This window comes from Oncorhynchus gorbuscha, linkage group LG13 (genome assembly GCF_021184085.1).
Source record: "Oncorhynchus gorbuscha isolate QuinsamMale2020 ecotype Even-year linkage group LG13, OgorEven_v1.0, whole genome shotgun sequence".
Taxonomy (NCBI): Eukaryota; Metazoa; Chordata; class Actinopteri; order Salmoniformes; family Salmonidae; genus Oncorhynchus; species Oncorhynchus gorbuscha.
This window is the reverse complement of record NC_060185.1, coordinates 80,942,711-80,965,145: the sequence shown is the minus strand read 5'-3', so window position 1 is coordinate 80,965,145 and position 22,435 is coordinate 80,942,711. Positions and strand designations below refer to the sequence as shown.

Here is a 22,435-nt window from a genome sequence, read left to right as displayed (position 1 = left end):
CAGAAACTGGTTGCTACACCAATGTAGGGGGATTGTGTCCTATATTGTGTCATTGTATTGAGAACATAATTATTCAGAAGCTTGTAAAGTGGAAAGGTCATAGAATTAATATCCACTTTCTATGCATACTGCAGCAAGATGGTTAATACTTTTTCTGAACATCTACTGTGTGTATAACAATACACAAAAACACTTGGTGAACATTGAAATACAGTTCAAATTAAATTACCCTTCACTGCCCAAAAAATATTGTCCCCATTCCACAAAAGTATGTGTACAGGTTCTGATGCATAGTTTACAGATGCGACAAGATGGGGCAGTCGGCCAACAGTTTGTCTGTACCAGTACAGGAATTGTTCAGATTCTGCTTTAGGACATGGCAAAGATACATTGTCTCCAAATAGACGAGTAGTCACTGGTATTGGTTGAGGAGCATCTTCAGTCTGAATCAGGTCTGCCAAAATGTGAATGTAATCAGATGTCAATTTTAAATGGAAATTGTTCAACCTTAGCATAACAGTGTTTTCTTAATTAAGTCATCAAACTACTGCAATTTAAAATGTCTGAAGATATATCGGTCACATTGCTGTCCAAACTGAATATATTTCATTATCTTTAGATATGACTTTCCAATATGATAGTCTTATTATTTTATTATTTTAAATTCTACTTTTCAGTAAAGTACTATGTGAGATAAGGACATGCACTTACACACTTGAGAGAGAAGTCCCCAAAGAAGGCAGATTCTGATCATCTTGATATGGACTGATTGTAGCTTTAACAACTGTTTTTCTTTGTTACTATGAATGACAAAATTAAAAACAATGTGGGCTGTTTAAAAGCTAAGAATGACTTGATTGGTTAGGGGAAAGTAATGCATCCCTTCCTGTTGAACGTTTTTACCTCGTTTTCACCCATGTACTGTATGTAATCTAAGGATTTATGGAGTGCACTAATTTGTTGGCCTACATTGCAGCAAGATATTGCTTAATGATGCAATATATCCCAGACTCAGATTAAACATAGACCACGATTAAAACATTCCCAATAGAGATGTTACATTGAATATGTAACGAAAACGCTGTGAGTCGAGAGGCAGGTGAAACGTTTAATAAAACAAACATGGAACGAAGCATAACAGTAGCATCTACGCATGAACAATACTGACTGGGGAAGGATCATAAGGGAGTGCCAGGTATAGGAGGGGTAATGGTGTGCCTCATGATAGACGTACAGGTGCGCTTAATGATTGATGCCAGGTGTGCGTAATAATGGATCACACGACCGTTGTTATGTATACCGGTGACGTCGAAGACAGTAGACATGACAGGAAGAGCTATTTAGTCCATGATTAGGCTTATTCTGCATTCGGAAAGTATTCAGACCCCTTGACTTTTTCCGCATTTTGTTACGTTACAGTCTTATTCTGAAATGGATAAAAACAGTTTTCCCCTCATCAATACTCGTCGCCAAACCCAATCAACACACAATACCCCATAACGAAAAAGCAAAAACAGATTCAGAAATTTTTGCAAATGTTTTAAAAATAAATCAGAAATATCAAATTTACATAAATATTCAAACCTTTCACTCAGTACTTTGTTGAAGCAGCGATTAATGCCTCGAGTCTTCTTGGTACAACGCTACAACCTTGTCACACCTGTATTTGGGTAGTTTCTCCCATTATTCTATAAAGATCCTCCCAACCTCTGTCAGGTTAGATGAGAAGTGTTGCTGCACAGCTATTTTCAGGTCGATCCAGACATTTTTGATCTGGTTCAAGTCCGGATTCTGGCTGGGCCATTCAGAGACTTGTCCTAAAGCCACTCCTGCATTGTCTTGGCTGTCTGCTAAGGGTCATTGTCCTGGTGGAAGATAACCCAGTCTGAGGTCCTGAGGGCTCTAGAGCAGGTTTTAATCAAGGATCAATCTCTACTTTGCTCTGTTCATCTTTCCCTCGATCCTGACTAGTCTCCCAGTCACTGCCACTGAAAAACATCCCCACAGCATTTTTTTATTTATTTATTTATTTCACCTTTATTTAACCAGGTAGGCAAGTTGAGAACAAGTTCTCATTTACAATTGCGACCTGGCCAAGATAAAGCAAAGCAGTTCGACAGATACAACGACACAGAGTTACACATGGAGTAAAACAAACATACAGTCAATAATACAGTATAAACAAGTCTATATACAATGTGAGCAAATGAGGTGAGAAGGGAGGTAAAGGCAAAAAAGGCCATGGTGGCAAAGTAAATACAATATAGCAAGTAAAACACTGGAATGGTAGTTTTGCAATGGAAGAATGTGCAAAGTAGACATAAAAATAATGGGGTGCAAAGGAGCAAAATAAATAAATAAATTAAATACAGTTGGGAAAGAGGTAGTTGTTTGGGCTAAATTATAGGTGGGCTATGTACAGGTGCAGTAATCTGTAAGATGCTCTGACAGTTGGTGCTTAAAGCTAGTGAGGGAGATAAGTGTTTCCAGTTTCAGAGATTTTTGCAGTTCGTTCCAGTCACTGGCAGCAGAGAACTGGAAGGAGAGGCGGCCAAAGAAAGAATTGGTTTTGGGGGTGACCAGAGAGATATACCTGCTGGAGCGTGTGCTACAGGTGGGAGATGCTATGGTGACCAGCGAGCTGAGATAAGGGGGACTTTACCTAGCAGGGTCTTGTAGATGACATGGAGCCAGTGGGTTTGGCGACGAGTATGAAGCGAGGGCCAGCCAACGAGAGCGTACAGGTCGCAATGGTGGGTAGTATATGGGGCTTTGGTGACAAAACGGATTGCACTGTGATAGACTGCATCCAATTTGTTGAGTAGGGTATTGGAGGCTATTTTGTAAATGACATCGCCAAAGTCGAGGATTGGTAGGATGGTCAGTTTTACAAGGGTATGTTTGGCAGCATGAGTGAAGGATGCTTTGTTGCGAAATAGAAAGCCAATTCTAGATTTAACTTTGGATTGGAGATGTTTGATATGGGTCTGGAAGGAGAGTTTACAGTCTAACCAGACACCTAAGTATTTGTAGTTGTCCACGTATTCTAAGTCAGAGCCGTCCAGAGTAGTGATGTTGGACAGGCGGGTAGGTGCAGGTAGCGATCGGTTGAAGAGCATGGATTTAGTTTTACTTGTATTTAAGAGCAATTGAAGGCCACGGAAGGAGAGTTGTATGGCATTGAAGCTTGCCTGGAGGGTTGTTAACACAGTGTCCAAAGAAGGGCCGGAAGTATACAGAATGGTGTCGTCTGCGTAGAGGTGGATCAGGGACTCACCAGCAGCAAGAGCGACCTCATTGATGTATACAGAGAAAGAGAGTCGGTCCAAGAATTGAACCCTGTGATGCTGCCACCACCATGCTTCACCGTAGGGATGGTGCCAGGTTTACTCCAGACGTGACGCTTGGCATTCAGGCCAAAGAGTTCAGTATTGGTTTGATCAGACCAACGAATGTTGCTTCATATGGTCTGAGAGCCTTTAGGTGCATTTGGCAAACTCCAAGCGGGCTGTCATGTGCCTTTTACAGAGGAATGGCTTCTGTCAGGCAACTCTACCTTAAAAGGCCTGATTGTGAGAGTGCTGCAGAGATGGTTGTCATTTTGGAAGGTTCTCCCATCTCCACAGAGGAACTCTAGAGCTCTGTCAGATTGACCATCAGGTTCTTGGTCAGCTCCCTGACCAAGGCCCTTCTCCCCCGATTGTTCAGTTTGGCCGAGCGGCCAGCTCTAGGAAGAGTCCTGGTGGTTCCAAACTTCTTCCATTTAAGAAGGATAGATGCCACTGTGTTCTTGGGGACATTCAATGCTTCAGAAATGTTTTGGTACCCTTCCCCAGATCTGTGCCTCGACACAATCCTGTCTAGGAGCTCTAGGGATAATTCCTTCGACCTCCTGGATTTGTTTTTGCTCTGTCATGCACTGTAAACTGTGGGATCTTATATAGACAGGTGTGTGCCTTTTTGAAATCATGTCCAATCAATTGAATTGACCAAAGGTGGACTCCAATCAAATTGTAAAATCATCTCAAGGATGATCAATGAAAACAGGATGCACCTGAGCTCAGTTTTGAGTCTCAAAGCAAAGGGTCTGAATACTTGCGCAAATAAGTTGAACCACGTGCCAGGGTTGACAGTTGTATTAGCTGTACTTAACGGACCACTTGACTGTTCTCTAGTGGAGTCACACCTGATTCTCTGAGAGGCACACACTGTTTACATGGATTAAAATAACAAAAGTCAAATGAAGCAGATCTCGCATAGATACAAGATGATGGACTATAAATGTATTCATATACACCACATGAATTAGAAATTTGGTGCCCAACAATTGGCAATATTATAGAGCTCACCTTTACATTGTTCACATTCTAACTTTGTATTTCTGTTGCAGATGATAATGATCACAGAAACACAAACTGATGTTACTCCCAGTGCAATGAGAACAGGATGTGCCGGCACTGTTGCTTTATATCAGGGCTGCCCAACCCTCTTCCTGGAAATCTACCTTCCTCTGGGTTTTCATTCCAACTCTATTTTAACACACCTGATTCTACTAATTTGCTGCTAAACAAGACCTTAACCAGCTGAATCAGATATGCTAATTTAAGGCTGGACTGAAAACTTACAGGACAGTAGATCTCCAGGAGGAGGGTTGGGCAGCCCTGCTGTATATAATATCAAATGAAACTATTAAATATTGATAATGTAGTTTTAATGGGGCAATCCAGGATTAGAAAAAACAACAAAGCGACCACCCGCCACCTATGTTGATGAACAGGTAAGGGATAGGGTTGAAGAAATTTAACCTAAAGTGCATAAAAAGCCTTGGTAATGAAATTAACATTAGACCAGAAAGGCACGAAGCGGTCGCTACAAGTGAAATGGTTGGAACTTTGCACCTGAAAACGATGGGAAGAAAATTAAACCAACTAATAGACCAGGAAACGTGAGTCGGAGAGCTACACTTTGATATGGTTGAAACTTTGAACCTCAACACGTGAAGAAGATAACCTCACCTATCAGACCAGGACGTCGACAGTCTGCAGCTGTGAGTGTAAAGTGGTTTGGAACTTTGAATACCAACACAAGGGCGGCAGAAAACTCTCCTCTCAGACAATCACTAATACAGCTAAGTAACTGTTCTGAGGAAACACCCCATTGGAGACCGGACAACTAAGAAGGACATTGTGACCTCTGGTGGACAATCAGAGCATATACAAGTGGGCCATGGAAAGGCCCAACCAAACCCTTTCCAAGAAGACTTGGTGCCAACAGAGATAAACGGTGAACGAAGGCATTCACACGTAAATGCATTCATGATTTCTTACACCAAATGGTTTGTGAGTAAAGTATTATGATTGCTGTGAGGGTAGTTTCCAAATGGTCAACGATAAGTGTCTCTTTCCCTCTCTCTCTCTACCCCTCCCTCTTTTGACAAAAAGCCATCATTTTGTCAGACCACTAGGGACCGTTGTCTCATGTCGAGGGTGTATGTTTATTCTGTGTTATTACTTAGTTTGCTAGAAAATAAATAATTAATGCTGTATAGTACAAAATTATGAGCAAGGCTGTGGTTTTTGCAGATCCAAGAAGGTTACGACTCGTCAGAATGATGATGTGATAAGAGGTTGTGATTAATAAGTTGACTGTTTTATGGATGTTATACTGTAGGTAAAGACCTTATACAGTCGTGGCCTAAAGTTTTGAGAATGACACAAATATAAATTTTCACAAAGTCTGCTGCTTCAGTGTCTTTAGATATTTTTGTCAGATGTTACTATGGAATACTGAAGTATAATTACAAGCATTTCTTAAGTGTCAAAGGCTTTTCTTGACAACTACATGAAGTTGATGCAAAGAGTCAATATTTCAGTGTTGACCCTTCTTTCTCAAGACCTCTGTAATCCACACTGGCATGCCGTCAATTAACTTCTGGGCCACATCCTGACGATGGTAGCCCATTCTTACATAATCAATGCTTGGAGTTTGTCAGAATTTGTGGGTTTTTGTTTGTCCACCCGATTGACCACAAGTTCTCAATGGGATTAAGGTCTGGGGAGTTTCTTGGCCATGGACCCAAAATATTGATGTTTTGTTCCCTGAGCCACTTAGTAATCACTTTTGCCTTATGACAAGGTGCTCCGTCATGCTGGAAAGGGCATTGTTCATGGGAGAAGTTGCTCTCGGAGGATGTGTTGGTACCTATCTTTATTCATGGCTGTGTTGTTAGGCAAAATTGTGAGTGAGCCCACTCCCTTGGCTGAGAAGCAACCCCACACATGAATGGTCTCAGGATGCTTTACTGTTGGCATGACACAGGACTGATGGTAGCGCTCACCTTGTCTTCTCCGGACAAGCTTTTTTGCCCCAAACAATCGGAAAGGGGATTCATCCGAGAAAATGACTTTACCCCAGTCCTCAGCAGTCCAAACCCTGTACCTTTTGCAGAATATCAGTCTGTCCATGATGTTTTTCCTGGAGAGAAGTGGCTTCTTTGCTGCCCTTCTTGACACCAGGCCATCCTCCAAAAGTCTTCGACTCACTGTGAGTGCAGATGCACTCACACCTAACTGCCTGATGCCATTCCTGAGCAAGTTCTGTACTGGTGGTGCCCCGATCCCAGAGCGGAATAAACTTTAGGAGACAGTCCTGGCACTTGCTGGACTTTCTTGGGCGCCCTAAGCCTTGTTCACAACAATTGAACCGCTCTCCTTGAAGTTCTTGATGATCTGATAAATGGTTTATTTAGGTGCAATCTTACTGGCAGCAATATCCCTGCCTGTGAAGCCCCAGTTGTGCCAAGCAATGATGACGGCACGTGTTTCCATGCAGGTAACCATGCTTGACAGAGGAAGAACAATGATTCCAAGCACCACCCTCCTTTTGAAGCTTCCAGTCTGTTATTCAAACTCAATCATCATGACAGAGTGATCTCCAGCCTTGTCCTCGTCAACACTCACACCTGTGTTAACGAGAGGATCACTGACATGATGTCAGCTGGTCCTTTTGTGGCAGGGCTGAAATGCAGTGGAAATGTTTTTTGGAGATTCAGTTCATTTTCATGGCAAAGAGGGACTTTGCAATTAATTGCAATTCACCCGATCCCTCTTCGTAACATTTTGGAGTATATGCAAATATTTGTGTCATTCTCAAAACCTTTGGCCACGACTGTAGAGTTTAATTCGGGAGATGGTAACTCTTTAAACAACTTCTTCCGTGGTGCCCCAAATCCTCATAAGTTAATTGTTACATGATTGATCTAATCAGGTAACAACTAAGGATGCGCCCCTTTTCTTCAATTTCCGCCAAAATTACACACCCAAATCTAACTGCCTGTAGCTCAGGCCCTGAAGCAGGATTTGCATTTTCTTGGTAGCATTTAAAAGGAAACACTTTGTGGAAATGTGATTGGACTTTAGGAGAATATAACACATTAGATCTGGAAAAAGATAATATAATGAAAAAAAGGCCAAAATGTATGGTTCCAGCCCAGGTGCAATTTATATTTTGGCCACTAGATGGCACCAATGTATGTGCAAAGTTTTAGACTGACCCAATGAACCATTGCATTTCTGTTCAAAATGTTTTATCAAGACTGCCCAAATGTGCCTAATTTCATGTTCAAAACTGCACACTCTCCTAAAACAATAGCGTGGCATTCTTTCACTGTAATAGCTACTATAAATTGGCCAGTGCAGTTAGATTAATAAACATTTAAGCTTTCTGTCCATATCAGATATGTCTATGTCCTGGGAAATGTTCTTGTTTTTTATTTATTTCACCTTTATTTAACCAGGTAGGCTAGTTGAGAACAAGTTCTCATTTGCAACTGCGACCTGGCCAAGATAAAGCAAAGCAGTGTGACACAGACAACAACACAGAGTTACACATGGAGTAAACAATAAACAAGCCAATAACACAGTAAACAAGTCAATGACAGAGTAGAAAAAAGAAAGTCTATATATATATATATATATATATATATATATATATATATATATATATATATATATATATATAGTATGTGCAAAAGGCATGAGGAGGTAGGCAATAAATAGGCCATAGGAGCGAATAATTACAATTTAGCAGATCAACACTGGAGTGATAAATGAGCAGATGATTATGTGCAAGTAGAGATACTGGTGTGCAAAAGACCAGAAAAGTAAATAAAACAAAAACAGTATGGGGATGAGGTAGGTAGATTGGGTGAGCTATTTACAGATGGACTATGTGCAGCTGCAGCGATCGGTTAGCTGCTCAGATAGTTGATGTTTAAAGATGGTGAGGGAAATAAAAGTCTCCAACTTCAGTGATTTTTGCAATTCGTTCCAGTCACTGGCAGCAGAGAACTGGAAGGAAAGGCGGCCAAATGAGGTGTTGTCTTTGGGTGAGAAATACCTGCTGGAACGTGTGCTACGGATGGGTGTTGTTATCGTGACCAGTGAACTGAGATAAGGCGGAGCTTTACCTAGCATAGACTTATAGATAAACTGGAACCAGTGGGTAAAACAAACTTTTGGAGGAGGCTTCTGATGTTGACATGCATGAAACCAGAGTTTTTTCGATCACAGAAGTCAACAAATGAGGGTGCCTGGGGACACGCAGGGCCTGGGTTTACCTCCACATCACCCGAGGAACAGAGTAGGAGTAGGATGAGGGTACGGCTAAAGGCTATCAAAACTGGTCACCTAGAGCATTGGAGACAAAGAATAAAAGGAGCAGATTTCTGGGCATGGTAGAATAGATTCAGGGCATAATGTGCAGACAGGGGTATGCTGGTGTGCGGGTACAGCAGAGGTAAGCCCAGGCACTGAGTGATGATAAGAGAGGTTGTATCTCTGTATAAGCTGGTTATAATGGGTGAGGTCACCGCATGTGTGGGAGGTGGGACAAAGGAGGTATCAGGGGTATAATGAGTGGAACTAGGGGCTCCATTGTAAACTAAAACAATGATAACTAACCTCAACGACAGTATTCAAGGCATATTGACATATGAGAGAGACATACAGCGAGGCATAAAGTAACCACAGGTGTTGATTTGGAGAGCTAGCTAAGACAACAATGGGTGAGACAGCAGCTAATCAGCTAAAACAGGTAAAATGGTGATGAATGGGCAGAGAGGGTCAGTTAACTACACACAGAGCCTGAGTTTGCGGCTGGGGCCGACAGATTAAAATATATATACATTTATATATCAATTAATAAATAAAATAAATAAACAGAATGGATTACCGTGATTAATGGACAGTCCAGCAGGCATCAGCTATGTAGCCAAGTGATCACAGGGTCCAGGGGGCAGCAATAGATGGAACAGGGAAGCCACAGAGTATTCACTACTACGCTAGCATGCGGCCGACACAGCGTTTAAAGTTAATAGCCCGGGGATAGTAGAAGCGTCTGCTCCGACGTCCGACGGAGGCCGCTTGAAGGCACAGCGGATGGAGTATTCGTATTCAGACCTGTCTTGGTGGTGCGGCGGGGCGCTGTGTCGACTAAGGACCCAAGCCAGATGGCAAAAGAGGTATTGTAGTTGTAGCAATTTAGTTTTGTATTCGGGAGATGCGCCTGGATCACAGCTAACCGGTACTAGCTTGGGGGCAGGGGCGTTTGCCAAGGTCCAGAGCTTGCGGCGAGGATCCGGTGGAGTAGTGTGTTATAGCCTCTTGGAAGAAGCACTTACTTGTTACTTACAACTTGTTACTTAACTTCTTGCGTTGAGTCATCCCGGATCCGGGATCGTGACTACAGCCTCAAGCCCATTACCATAACGCAACGTTAACTATTCATGAAAATCTCAAATGAAATGAAATAAATATGCTAGCTCTCAAGCTTAGCCTTTTGTTAACAACACTGTCATCTCAGATTTTCAAAAATATGCTTCTCAACCATAGCAAAACAAGCATTTGTGTAACAGCATTGATAGTTAGCATAGCATTTAGCTTTAGCATTCAGCAGGCAACATTTTCACAAAAACCAGAAAACCATTCAAATAAAATAATTTACCTTTGAAGAACTTCTGATGTTTTAAATGAGGAGACTCTCAGTTAGATAGCAAATGTTCCGTTTTTCCTGAAAGATTATTTGTTTAGCAGAAATCGCTCCATTTTGTGCGTACGTTTAGCTAAGAAAAAAACCTGTATCCAGGATTGTGTAAATCTATCCGCAAGCTCATTAGCATAACACAACGTTAACTATTCATGAAAATCGCAAATGAAATAAAATCAATGTGCTAGCTCTCAAGCTTAGCCTTTTGTTAACAACACTGTCATCTCAGATTTTCAAAAATATGCTTCTCAACCATAGCAAAACAAGCATTTGTGTAACAGCATTGATAGTTAGTATAGCATTTAGCTTTAGCATTCAGCAGGCAACATTGTCACAAAAACCAGAAAACCATTCAAATAAAATAATTTACCTTTGAAGAACTTCTGATGTTTTCAATGAGGAGACTCTCAGTTAGATAGCAAATGTTCAGTTTTTCCTGAAAGATTACTTGTGCAGGAGAAATCGGTCCGTTTTCTGCTTCATGTTTGGCTACCAAAAAACCCCGAAAATTCAGTCATTACAACGCAAACTTTTTTCCAAATTAACTCCATAATATCGACAGAAACATGGCAAACGTTGTTTAGAATCAATCCTCAAGGTGTTTTTCACATATCGATTCGATGATAAGTCACTCGTGGCAGTTTGGTTTCTCCTCTGTTCAAAATGGAAAAATGCACGCACCTGGAGATTACGCAATAGTTTCGAGGGAGGACACCGAGCGGACACCTGGTAAATGTAGTCTCTTATGGTCAATTTTCCAATGATATGCCTACAAATACGTCACAATGCTGCAAACACCTTGGGGAAACGACAGAAAGTGTAGGCTCATTCCTTGCGCATTCACAGCCATATAAGGAGACATTGGAACACAGCGCCTCAAAAATATGGCTCACTATGGCTCAGTCATATGGCTTCCTGTGTGAAATTTCATCTTGGTTTCGCCTGTAGCATTGGTTCTGTGGCACTCACAGACAATATCTTTGCAGTTTTGGAAACGTCAGAGTGTTTTCTTTCCAAAGCTGTCAATTATATGCATAGTCGAGCATCTTTTTGTGACAACATATTGGGCTTAAAACGGGCACGTTTTTTTATCCAATAATGAAATAGCGACCCCATAGGTTGAAGAGGTTATAACGTCATGCTAATCGCATTAGCCCATGTTAGCTCAACAGTCATCAGATTAATGAAAGTAAAGTCACGACATCACCTTTTGATGTTATACAGTATTTGTTTACAATAACATTGTTTAGAAACAAAGTGTAAAACAAGCTCATGTGATATCAAAAAGCTACAGTATTTTATTTAAGAGTAATTTTCTATTAACTTGAACTTAACTTGAATTGAATTGAATTAACTTGAATTGAATCTGACTGTCGCCTCTGTGCCACAATGCACTCTCCTACATGAGCCACCATGATTTGAAAATAACAACTTACAATATAATATTCAGACACTACCAATATCCATTCCTTTGCCAAACAGTGGAAAAGTTAAACATTTCCTGTTCCATTCTCAACCAATAAGCAGTTAGTGTAATCAAAAGACTGGTGATATGTATCTGGGACTATAGTTCTATAATGCTTCTCTTGTAATCTGTAATCTGTTGGCTGAATGCTTTTGGCCTACTAATTGATACCATACTTATGTCATATATCTCTATTTGACCATAATGCCTTTTGCATGGTTTACTAGGTCAACCTCTTTTAGGAGTAACCCACCCATCCTAGTTTGCCTCTCCTCAGTAAGATCTTAGCATAATCTCCAATGTAAAGTGACTTCAAAAAGTGAAATGATTACCTTAGAGATATTATACAAAAAGAGGAATTTACCAAATGGTATAAAAATGCTTCTTATGACTTGAATCATGAATAAAATGTTTTAATCAATAAATTGACGATGACGGACAGTAAGAATTTGACCTCTTGTCAAATTAATAACAAACAAAAGACACTATTCTAGAAATATTCAGTGATATACAATTCTAATGATAATACTACTAATTCTAATGATAATACTCATTTATAGTTATAATTTGATGCGTGATAATGAAGGAACAAAAATTATTTAGCACATATAAACCCCATACGATAAGGTTCCATTCAACGTTTTGCTCAATGTTACCAACATATACATAGATATTTAAAGATGAAGTCCCTCCTGCTACCAGTTGACATCAGCTAGCTCAGAGTAAGTGGAACACTATTTGAGCAGAAAAAGGGTTGTAATTCCATTGTGTATGGTATTGTAATGGGAAATTGTATCTTACATTTGTAAAATTTCAAACAAGAGCAATGTCCTGAGATTTTCTTAACCAAAACTCTTACATTTTGTCTAAATGGAGACACTTGACTGAGATAATTTAGTCTATGCTGTATCTGAAACAGTTCAATCCCAGTCTCAGTACCTGATATCAGAGTACACACTCTCCTGTGGTGTCTCTCTCTTCTTTCTTCCTCTTTTAGTTTTCTTCTCAGAGAAATGCAATGCAGCATAATTTAACAAATCTGTGTTTGGCACCTAAGGAATAGAGTACAGTAAATAATAAATATTGTACACAATAACAGAAAAATCTAAATAATAACATCATATGTTCAAGGGAAATGTGCATTCTGAGGCTAGGATTCAATTTATATTACAGGGCCCTGGACCTGAGCTTTTTTGTCAAGTGTGATTCAACACAGATCTAACGTGGATCATATTTTAATGTCATGTTTTTTCCTACTTGTTAATGACAGGCTTTGGCTATGCAAAACTAAAGTTTTAATAAAACAAAACATTTCTAAAGTATTTACGTTTTCATGACCAATACCTAAAAATATTTTTTCAGCATGTTGACTTGTTAAATATAATATTTGAAGTTACACTACAGATTTCTGGACAATAAATAAGCTAGTGAATATGAAAGTAATTTAACATTTTAAAGACAAACATCTCAAATTTAAAAAACTATCAACCACTTTTGGATCAACTGAGAGATGGCCAAATAAGGCAGGTTCAAATTAACAACATTTAAATACAGGTTTTCTTTATGACAAACAACAGTGCCGCAATATCTCATGAGTTTCTGCTGTACTTAGTGATTTATTCACAAATTGTTCACATACACACTAATATACACACTCCTGTAACAGGCAATGTAACTCTTGTTTTCACACATTGGATAACAAATGTTACATACCTGACCACTTGACTGCTCTGATGAGAGGTTATCATCATGGTGAATATGCTGAGAGACACTTGCTGTATCAATAGATAGAAACCCAAGCATGAAAATGGAGATTAAATATACAGTATAACATTAAGCACGCAATCAGAACATAAAGTCATATTTTACTTTTAAATGAACATAGCTAACACATTTGACACAAAACAATGTAAATGATGTATAAAATGACTTACCTTTACAATGATCACATGTTTGTCTCTTGTTTTTGTTACAAGAAAGAATAAAAATGACAATCACACACACAGCCACTGCTGCTCCCAAGCTGAGGACAAAGGGATCCACTGTGCTTCCTTGTACAAAAATAGATTTAACAAGCTTGTTTTGATTGATGTTAAGCTTGCATAGTTGATAACACAATTTATTTTGCTTTGACCCATTTAAACTAAATAATGGTATCTATAAAATACACTTGAATGTTTGTATAAATATTTTCAAGAGTAAGGTATTTTTTCAATTTAACAAGAAGTTGTACCTTTAATGGTGTTAAGTTTGGTTCCGTCGCCAAACAGGATCTCCCCGCATGTGACCACAGCACAGTAGTAAGTCCCAGCATCAGAGAAACTGAGGTTGTTCTTGGAGAGGCTGTAGACACAGCTCTGTGTAGGATAGGGAGTCTCAGGGCTCTTCTCACACTCATCACTCCTGTTTTCAGGGATGTAAATTACTCCTGGATGGGATTCTCCTGATCCAGCTCTGAACCAGTACACACTGTGTAGTCCTGCACAGGTCTCAGAGAGTACTGTACACTGTAGAGTCACAGAGTCTCCTGGATGGACTGGGTCAAACACTGGCTGTTGTTCTACAGTCTGGTAGTGTGACCTCTTCTGACTGACACCTAATTGATGTTGTTTTCATGGAAGAAATGTACGTGTCATGTGAATACACACTTATTGCAGTTTGGCTTTTTAGAATCATATGTATGAAACACACACAGCATCAATAACTATGGATAACTTAACAAAACTTGTGATAAACATTGAGATAAATAATATTTCTGAAATGAATTACCTTTTACAGACAAAAATGTTCCATTTCTAAACTTCATCTCATACATTGTTCCTATTCCACAGAAGTATGCTGCTTCATCTGATCTGCTGATATTGTTGATGATGAGAAGATATCCAACTTTTACTTCCTCCATTGTGAAACGTATGTTGTTAAACTCTCCATTTAGAACAAAATGTGCAGATTTTTTCTTTTCCACAGTTGCCACAACTTGGGGCATTTGACCAGCAGTTTGCTTGTACCAGTACAGCCATTGGAAATAATCAATTGTCTCTGAGAAAAACATGGAAGAGATACAGACTCTCCGAGCTGAGCTGTGGTCACTGGAATTTGTAGAGGAACTTCTTCAGAGTGAATCAAGACTACACAAAAATAGAACGAAATCAGTTTGTCAGCTATGTTATCCATTCCATCAAACAATGAAGAAAAATATATACAAAGTTGAAATTGGAAGTTTACATACACTTAGGTTGAAGTCATTAAAACTAGTTTTTCAATCACCCCACAAGTTTCTTGTTAACAAACTATAGTTTTGACAAGTCGGTTAAGACATTTACATTGTGCATGACACAAGTAATGTTTCCAACAATTGTTTACAGACAGATTATTTCACATAATTCACTGTTTCACAATTCCAGTGGGTCAGAAGTTTACATACACTAAATTGACTGTGCCTTAAACAGCTTGGAAAATTCCAGAAAATTATGTCATGGCTTTAGAAGCTTCTGATCACATAATTGACATCATTTGAGTCAGTTGGAGTCAGTTGGAAGTGTACCTCTGGATGTATTTCAAGGTCTACCTTCAAACTGATTGTCTCTTTTCTAGACATCATGGGAAAATCAAAATAAAGATGAACGTACTTTGGTGAAAAAAATGCAAATCAACCCTAGAACAACAGCAAAGGACCTTGAGAAGATGCTGGAGAAAACGGGTACAAAAGTATCTGTATCCACAGTAAAATGAGTCCTATATCGACATAACCTGAAAGGCCGCTCAGCAAGGAAGAAGCCGCTGCTCCAAACCGCCGTAAAAAAGCCAGACTACAGTTTGCAACTGCAGGTGAGGACAAATATCTTACTTTTTGGAGAAATATCACCTGGTCTGATGAAACAAAAATATAACTGTCTTGCTATAATGTCCATCGTTGTTTTTGGAGGCAAAAAGGGGAGGCTTGCAAGCCGAAGAACATCATCCCAAACATGAAGCATGGTGGTGACAGCATCATGTTGTGGGGGTGCTTTGCTGCAGGAGGGATTGGTGCACTTCACAAAATAGATGGCATCATGAGGTAGGAAAAGTATGTGCATATATTGAAGCAACATCTCAAGACATCAGTCAGGAAGTTAAAGCTTGGTTGCAAATAGGTCTTACAAATTGACAATGACCCCAAGTATACTTCCAAAGTTGTGGCAAAACGGCTTAAGGACAACAAAGTCAAGGTATTGGAGTGGCCATCACAAAGCCCTGACCTCAATCCTATAGAACATTCAGAACTGAAAAAGTGTATGCGAGCAAGGAGGCCTACCAACCTGACTCAGTTACACCAGCTTTGTCAGGAGGAATGGGCCAAAACTCACCCAACATATTGTGGGAAGCTTGTGGAAGGCTACCCGAAACATTTGACACAAGTTAAACAATTTAAAGACAATGCTACCAAATACTAATTGAGTGTATGTGAACTTCTGACCCACTGGGAATGTGATGAAAGAAATACAAGCTGAAATAAATCACTCTAATATTATTCTGACATTTCACATTCTTCAAATAAAATGATGATCCTAACTGACCTAAAACAGGAATTTTTACTTGGATTAAATATCAGAAATTGTGAAAACTGAGTTTAAATGTAATTAGCTAAGGTGTATGTAAACCTCAGACTTCAGCTGTATGTGTGTGTGTGTGTGTGTATGTATATATATATATGATATAAATTACAATTACTGTCATTAATTATTTGCACTTGAATTTCCCACAAATATATTGCCATCTTAATTGCATCATACCGAATCTGAAGACATAACTTTTCAATCAGACATCATTATATGATCAGTTTCAAATGTTTCTCTCCAGTAAGACAGTACAGTATGGGACCGTTGGTTAAACTGGTACTTACAGATTTGACTGACTAACATCCAAACAAGGTTGATTCTGATCATCTTGATGTGTTGTAACAACAGTTGGTCTATAGTCCCCAAATGAAGTTACTGGTGAGAGCAGACATATACATGTAGGCTGATTTGAATTCTAAGAATGACCTGATTGGTTGGAAAAAACTAAAGTTCAACATTTCCTGTTCCATTTCCAACCAATAAACAGTTGGCGTAATCAGAAGACCAGCGATAATGCTTCTCTTAATTTAATCTGTTGGCTGAACGCTTTAGGCTTACTAACTGATACCATACTTATGTCATTTTGATCATAATGCCTTTTGCATGGTTTGCTTGGCCTACCTATATGAGGAGAAGCCCACTCATCTTAGTTTGCCTCTCCTTAGTAAGATCTTAGCATAATCTCCTATGTAAATTAACTTCATAATATTGCATTATTGTGTTTAAGAGATATACAAAATATGAATTTATTTGATGCCATAAAAGTTTTTTAATTTAAACATTTTTTAAATTTTATTTAACCAGTTAGGCCAGTTGAGAACAAGTTCTCATTTGCAAATATGACCTGGCCAAGATAAAGCAAAGCAGTGCGACAAAAAACAACACAGTTACACGTAAACAAACGTACAGTCAATAACACAATATAAATATCAATGTACTGTGTAGAAGGGTAGGGAGGTAAAGGCAATAAAAAGGCTTTTGTGTTGAAATAATTACATTTTACCATTAACACTGGAGTGATAGATGTACAGATGACGATGTGCAAGTAGAGATACTGGGGTGCAAAAGTGCAAGAAGATAAGTAACAAAATGGGGATGTAGTTGGGTATGCCATTTACAGATTGGCAGTGTACAGGTACAGTGATCGGCAAGCTGCTCTGACAGCTGATGCTTAAAGTTAGAGGGACAGAAGACTCTAGTTTCAGTGATTTTTTTTTTGCTTATCCATTCCATTCAGTAAAGAACTGGAAGGAAAGTCGGCCAAAGGAAATGGTGGCTTTGGGGGTGACCAGTGAAACATACCAGCTGTAGTGTGTTGCTATGGTGACCCGTGAGCTGAGATAAGGCTAGGGCTTTACCTAGCATAGGCTTAGAGATGACCTGGAGCCAGTGAGTTTGGCAACGAATATGTAGTGAGCCAATCAGAGCATACCGTTTGCTGTGGTGGGTAGTATATGGGGCTTTGGTGACAAAACAGATGGCACTGTGATAGACTGCATCCAGTTTGCTGAGTAAAGTGTTGGAGGCTATTTTGTAAATGACATAGCCAAAGTCAAGGATCGGTAGGATAGTCAGTTTTACGAGGGTATGTTTGGCAGCATGAGGGAATTCTTATGATCTGAATCATGAACTATTTGTTTCATTTAAACTTCAATAACAAACTGAAGACACTATACTGGAAATATTCAGTGATATCAAATTATAAAAATAATACTTTAACATTTATTTATTGCTATAATTAGATGTGTGATAAATGTATGGAACAAAAATAATGTTGCACATATCAACCCCATATACTATGGTTCCATTCAACATTTTACACAATGTTACCAATATGTACACTATATTTATGAACGTATGTGGACACCCCTTCAAATGAGTGGATTTGGCTATTTCAGCCACACCCCGTTGCTGACCGGGGTATAATATCGAGCACACCGCCATGCAACCTCCATAGACAAACATTGGCAGTAGAATGGCCTTCCTGAAGAGCTCAGTGACTTTCAGAGTGGCACCGTTATTGGATGCCACCTTCCAACAAGTCAGTTCGTCAAGTTTCATGGTTCTAATTTTATTAGGCTATTGTATTATAATATTGGAAAAGTTCATCCAAGAGCAATGTACTGAGATTGTATGAGTTTAGGTTAAAACATTTTGTCTAAATAGAGATGCCTGAAAAATATAATTTTGTCCCTGCTGTAACTGAAACAAAGTTCACTTCCAGCCTGAGTACCTGACATCAGAATACACACTCTCCTGTAGTGTCTGTCTTTCTTCCTCAATTAGTTTTCCTCTCAGAGAAATGCAATGCAGTTTAACATATCTGTGTTTGGCACCCAAGGAATAGAGTACAGTAAATAACAACTCCCTTGTGCATAATAACAGAAATGTCAAATAATAACATTAACATCTTAAAAACCCACATCTAAAATGTACCTATACGTTGAAATAAAACTATCAACGACTTTGATCAACTGAGCCAGCCAAATTATAGCTGCAGGTTATAATTAACAATATATTTAAATATTTTCTTTATGACACAACACTGCTGCAATATCTCATGGGTTACTGCTGTACTTAGTGATTTATTCACAAATATACACATATACACTAATAACAGTCAATGTACCTCTTGTTTTCACACACTGGATAATACAGATGTTACATACCTGACCACTTGACTGCTCTGATGAGAGGTTATCATCATGGTGAATATGCTGAGAGACACTTGCTGTATCAACAGATAGAAATCCAAGCACTAAAATTGAGATTAAATATACAGTATAACATTAAGCGCTCAATCAGAACATAAAGTGATATTTTACTTTTAAATGAACATAGTTAACACATTTGACGCAAACCAATATATATGTATCTCTAAAATGACTTACCTTTACAATGATCACGTGTTTGACTCTTGTTGTTGGTATAAAAATGACACTCACACACACAGCCACTGCTGCTCTCAAGCTGAGGACAATGGGATCCACTGTGTTTCCTGGTATGAAAATACATTTAACATGCTTTTTATGTTTTATGTTAAGTGATAACACCATTTATTTCGCTTTGACCCATTTAAACTAAATAATGGTACCTTTAAAATAAGCTTGCATGTTTGCGTTAATATTCAAGTGTAAGGTGCTTTATCAATTTAACAATAATTTGTACCTTTAATAGTGATATGTTTGGTTCTGTTACCAAACAGGATCTCTCCACATGTGGCCACAGCACAGTAGTAAGTCCCAGCATCAGAAGGGCTGCGGTTGTTCTTGGATAGGCTGTAGACACAACTCTGTGTCGGAGATGGAGTCTCAGGGCTCTTCTCACAATCATCACTCCTGTTCCCAGAGGTGTAAATGACTCCTGCTGGTTGAGTCAGACCTCTGACCGTTCCCTAAATACTCAGAACAGAGTAATTTTCAGACGTTCAGATAATATAAGATAAACATATTTTACTGCAGTCTTTTTGTTAGCTGAGAAATCACAAAAGTGGCAGGCATTTGTTTTGTCTTTTTACTTAACAAATTGTCCAATAAATAGAAAGTACAATTATTTTACTTTTTAAAAACATAAATGTGCCATCTCTAAACTTCAGTCATCTCTCTTCCAATTGCACAATAGTACATTACTTCTTCTTCTGGGATCATCTTCATGATAGTAAGGCGAAACATCGGTTGAGCCAATTTTACATTGGAGTGTGAATGATTAAATCCAGAGTGAAACACAGGCTCTGTTAAATATTTATTCATCGATGAGACAAGTTGTGGAATTCCTCCCACAGTTCGCTTGTACCAGTGTATTTGCTCATCGCTGAATTTTTCTACTGGGAAAACACATAGCAGTGTTACAGGATCACCAAGTTGAACAGTGGTCACTGGACTTAGCAGGTTAACACGGTCTACATCTAAATCAAATGGAAACAGAAACACAAGGATACTGTATTTATGCTAAACAAAACAGAACAATAGTCTGAACTTTTCAAATAATCGAAAATCAAGATGTGAAAATCATTCCAGATGTTTATGATGTATTTTTCTTACTTTGTTTATTAACACTGACATCAAGATACAAGCCGAGACCCAGATGCAGACACAAGAGACAGATGGTTGGAGTCGTACAGTGTTTAATCATCCAAATGGGTAGGAAAGAGAATGGTCGTGGACAGGCACAAAGGTCAAAACCAGATCAGAGTCCAGGAGGTACAGAGTGGCAGACAGGCTTGTGGTCAAGGTAGGCAGAAAGGTCAGGCAGGCGGGTACAGAGTCCAGAAACAGGCAAGGGTCAAAACCAGGAGAACTAGAAAAAGAGAATAGAAAAGGAGTACGGGAAAAACACAGTGGTTGACTTGGCTAAACATACAAGACGAACTGACACAGAGTGACAGGAAACACAGGGATAAATACACTGGGGAAAATAAGCGACACATGGAGGGGGTGGAGACAATCACAAGAACAGGAGAAACAGATCAGGGCGTGACAACTGACTCAAGTTATTATTTCTTTTTAGATGGTATGTGTGTTGGCTGAACGTTTGAAATGTCTATTTATCCTATCCTTCAAGAAGCTTGAACTATTTTGAATTGCACGGCACCCCAACAAGAATTTTTTAGATATACTACCAGTGATGAAATTGTACTTACACGCTGCACTGAGAATAATCACAGCAACCCCTAATCTGACCATCATGGTATGTAACCTCTGGGGAGGTGGTGTTGATTTGGTCTGTGCTTAAATGAGAACCCAAGATCAAGTATTCAAACTTGAAAACATACCTCATTGGCTGGAACATAGTGTTTAATACTTCCTGTAAAATGTTCCAACCCGTGACCCATTTCTTCTGTGAACCTGACATGCCTGTTATGTCATAAGGTCCCCACCGTAGTTTCATGTTACTCTATACTATGGTATCTCATATATTGTTTCTTTTGAACTGTCTAACTGTCCCATTATCCACAGTGTATGTGTATAGATTGTTATGTACTATTGTTCTGTACTATAGATGACTATAGTACATATATGGAAATAAGCTATATGGAATGTTTTTAAGAAGGTGCCAAGCCAAGGATCCATTTGCTAAAATTATTTTGGGCCTTTCTGCTATTAGCCCATACAAACGCATTGAATAATATATTCACTAAATGGAACAACATATAGTCCCCCCCCCCCCCCCAAAAAAAAGAAAAAGAAAAATGGATGCTGCTTAGGGGAGGATGGCTCATGGTATCAAATATATCAAACACATAGTTGTTGTGTTTGATGCCATTCCATTCGCTCATTTCCAGCCATGTATATGAGCCATCCTCCCCCTAAGCAGCCTCCACTGGTCTCCATATATACTTCCATCAAGTTTTCAGACTGGTACCTTCAGACAAATCTTGTGAGTCCTATGGGCATCCTAGAGGAAAACAATAGTAACACAAATGTTTTTGTGAGAGTCTCATCATTCGATAGAGGGGTCATAATATTTAATGTAGGCCAAAGCGTGAGAATGCTACAGACGATTTTGTGAGAAGACAAATTTTCAAGATGTCTCATGGTCTGACAAGAACCGCTCTAGCTCTGTCAGTTTTCACCGCAGATGCAGAAGTGTTACATAGGCAGATGCGGTGGATATCTCTATCTTAAACTGACAGATTTTTTATGGGAATGTTTGTATTAGGTTCATTTGATTTCCAGACATTGACCTTAGGAGGTTTTTTTACGGAGTTCAGACCAAATGCTGTAAATCATAGAGGATATAACTGAGGTCCTATATCAAAGGGGTCTGTGATAATTTACATAGACTGGGTTGATTTCCTTAAAGCTCTCAAGTGCCAGGCTAATCAGGCAGTAACCAGAGGACTGCTCAGGAAACCAACATCTAGATCATTTCTTAAACTTTTTCAGCTCAAGACCCAAATTAGACATGTACTGTACTATCGTGACCCAAATTGTCCTCCAATGACCCAAATTAAGAAAAAATGGTTTGTGATTATAGATGTATTCTCATGACTTGCGACCCACCTCTCCTATGCCCGGGCCCCACTTTTGGTCCCGACATACAGTTTAAGAAACCTGCATTTGACCAAGAGGAAATTCCCTCCTGGTCTGAGGATGACATTGGTTCTATCTCATCATGAGAGTGTGATTCCAAATCACCTCTGCTACATTCACCCCCCTTTGACCTCCTACTCCACAAGAGACCAGCCTGCAGTTGAGCAACAATGTAACTGATCTGATTCTTAATGTGGATGTCTTGCTCTGGAACCCAACATCTTAACCATTACACTCTCTTGCTCCAAGGGAGACAGTTAGGCTTACAAGTCTCAGGCAGGGTTACCTCATCACAG

At 39.2% G+C, this 22,435-nt stretch overlaps 1 protein-coding gene and 1 pseudogene across 3 annotated transcripts; one reads left to right on the top strand and one right to left on the bottom strand.

Moving 5' to 3' along the window:
* LOC123992371 overlaps nt 1–22,435 on the top strand; it is a 50,421-nt pseudogene that overhangs the window by 6,390 nt on the left and 21,596 nt on the right.
* Nucleotides 12,000–21,224, bottom strand: LOC123993583. 3 transcript variants are annotated; one of them, XM_046295901.1, is made up of 8 exons: nt 19,276–21,224; nt 18,999–19,105; nt 18,777–18,865; nt 14,279–14,637; nt 13,743–14,105; nt 13,444–13,560; nt 13,223–13,284; nt 12,000–12,561 (listed from the first exon to the last, which is right to left on the bottom strand). In XM_046295901.1, exons 4-8 carry the CDS (start codon nt 14,559–14,561, stop codon nt 12,442–12,444), a joined length of 945 nt encoding a protein of 314 aa, XP_046151857.1. In that variant the 5' UTR covers nt 14,562–14,637; nt 18,777–18,865; nt 18,999–19,105; nt 19,276–21,224; the 3' UTR covers nt 12,000–12,441. The 3 variants fall into 3 exon arrangements, with proteins under 3 accessions (XP_046151857.1, XP_046151858.1, XP_046151859.1); XM_046295902.1 differs by having other exon boundaries at nt 18,777–18,838; XM_046295903.1 differs by lacking the exons at nt 18,777–18,865; nt 18,999–19,105; nt 19,276–21,224 and adding an exon at nt 16,392–16,469.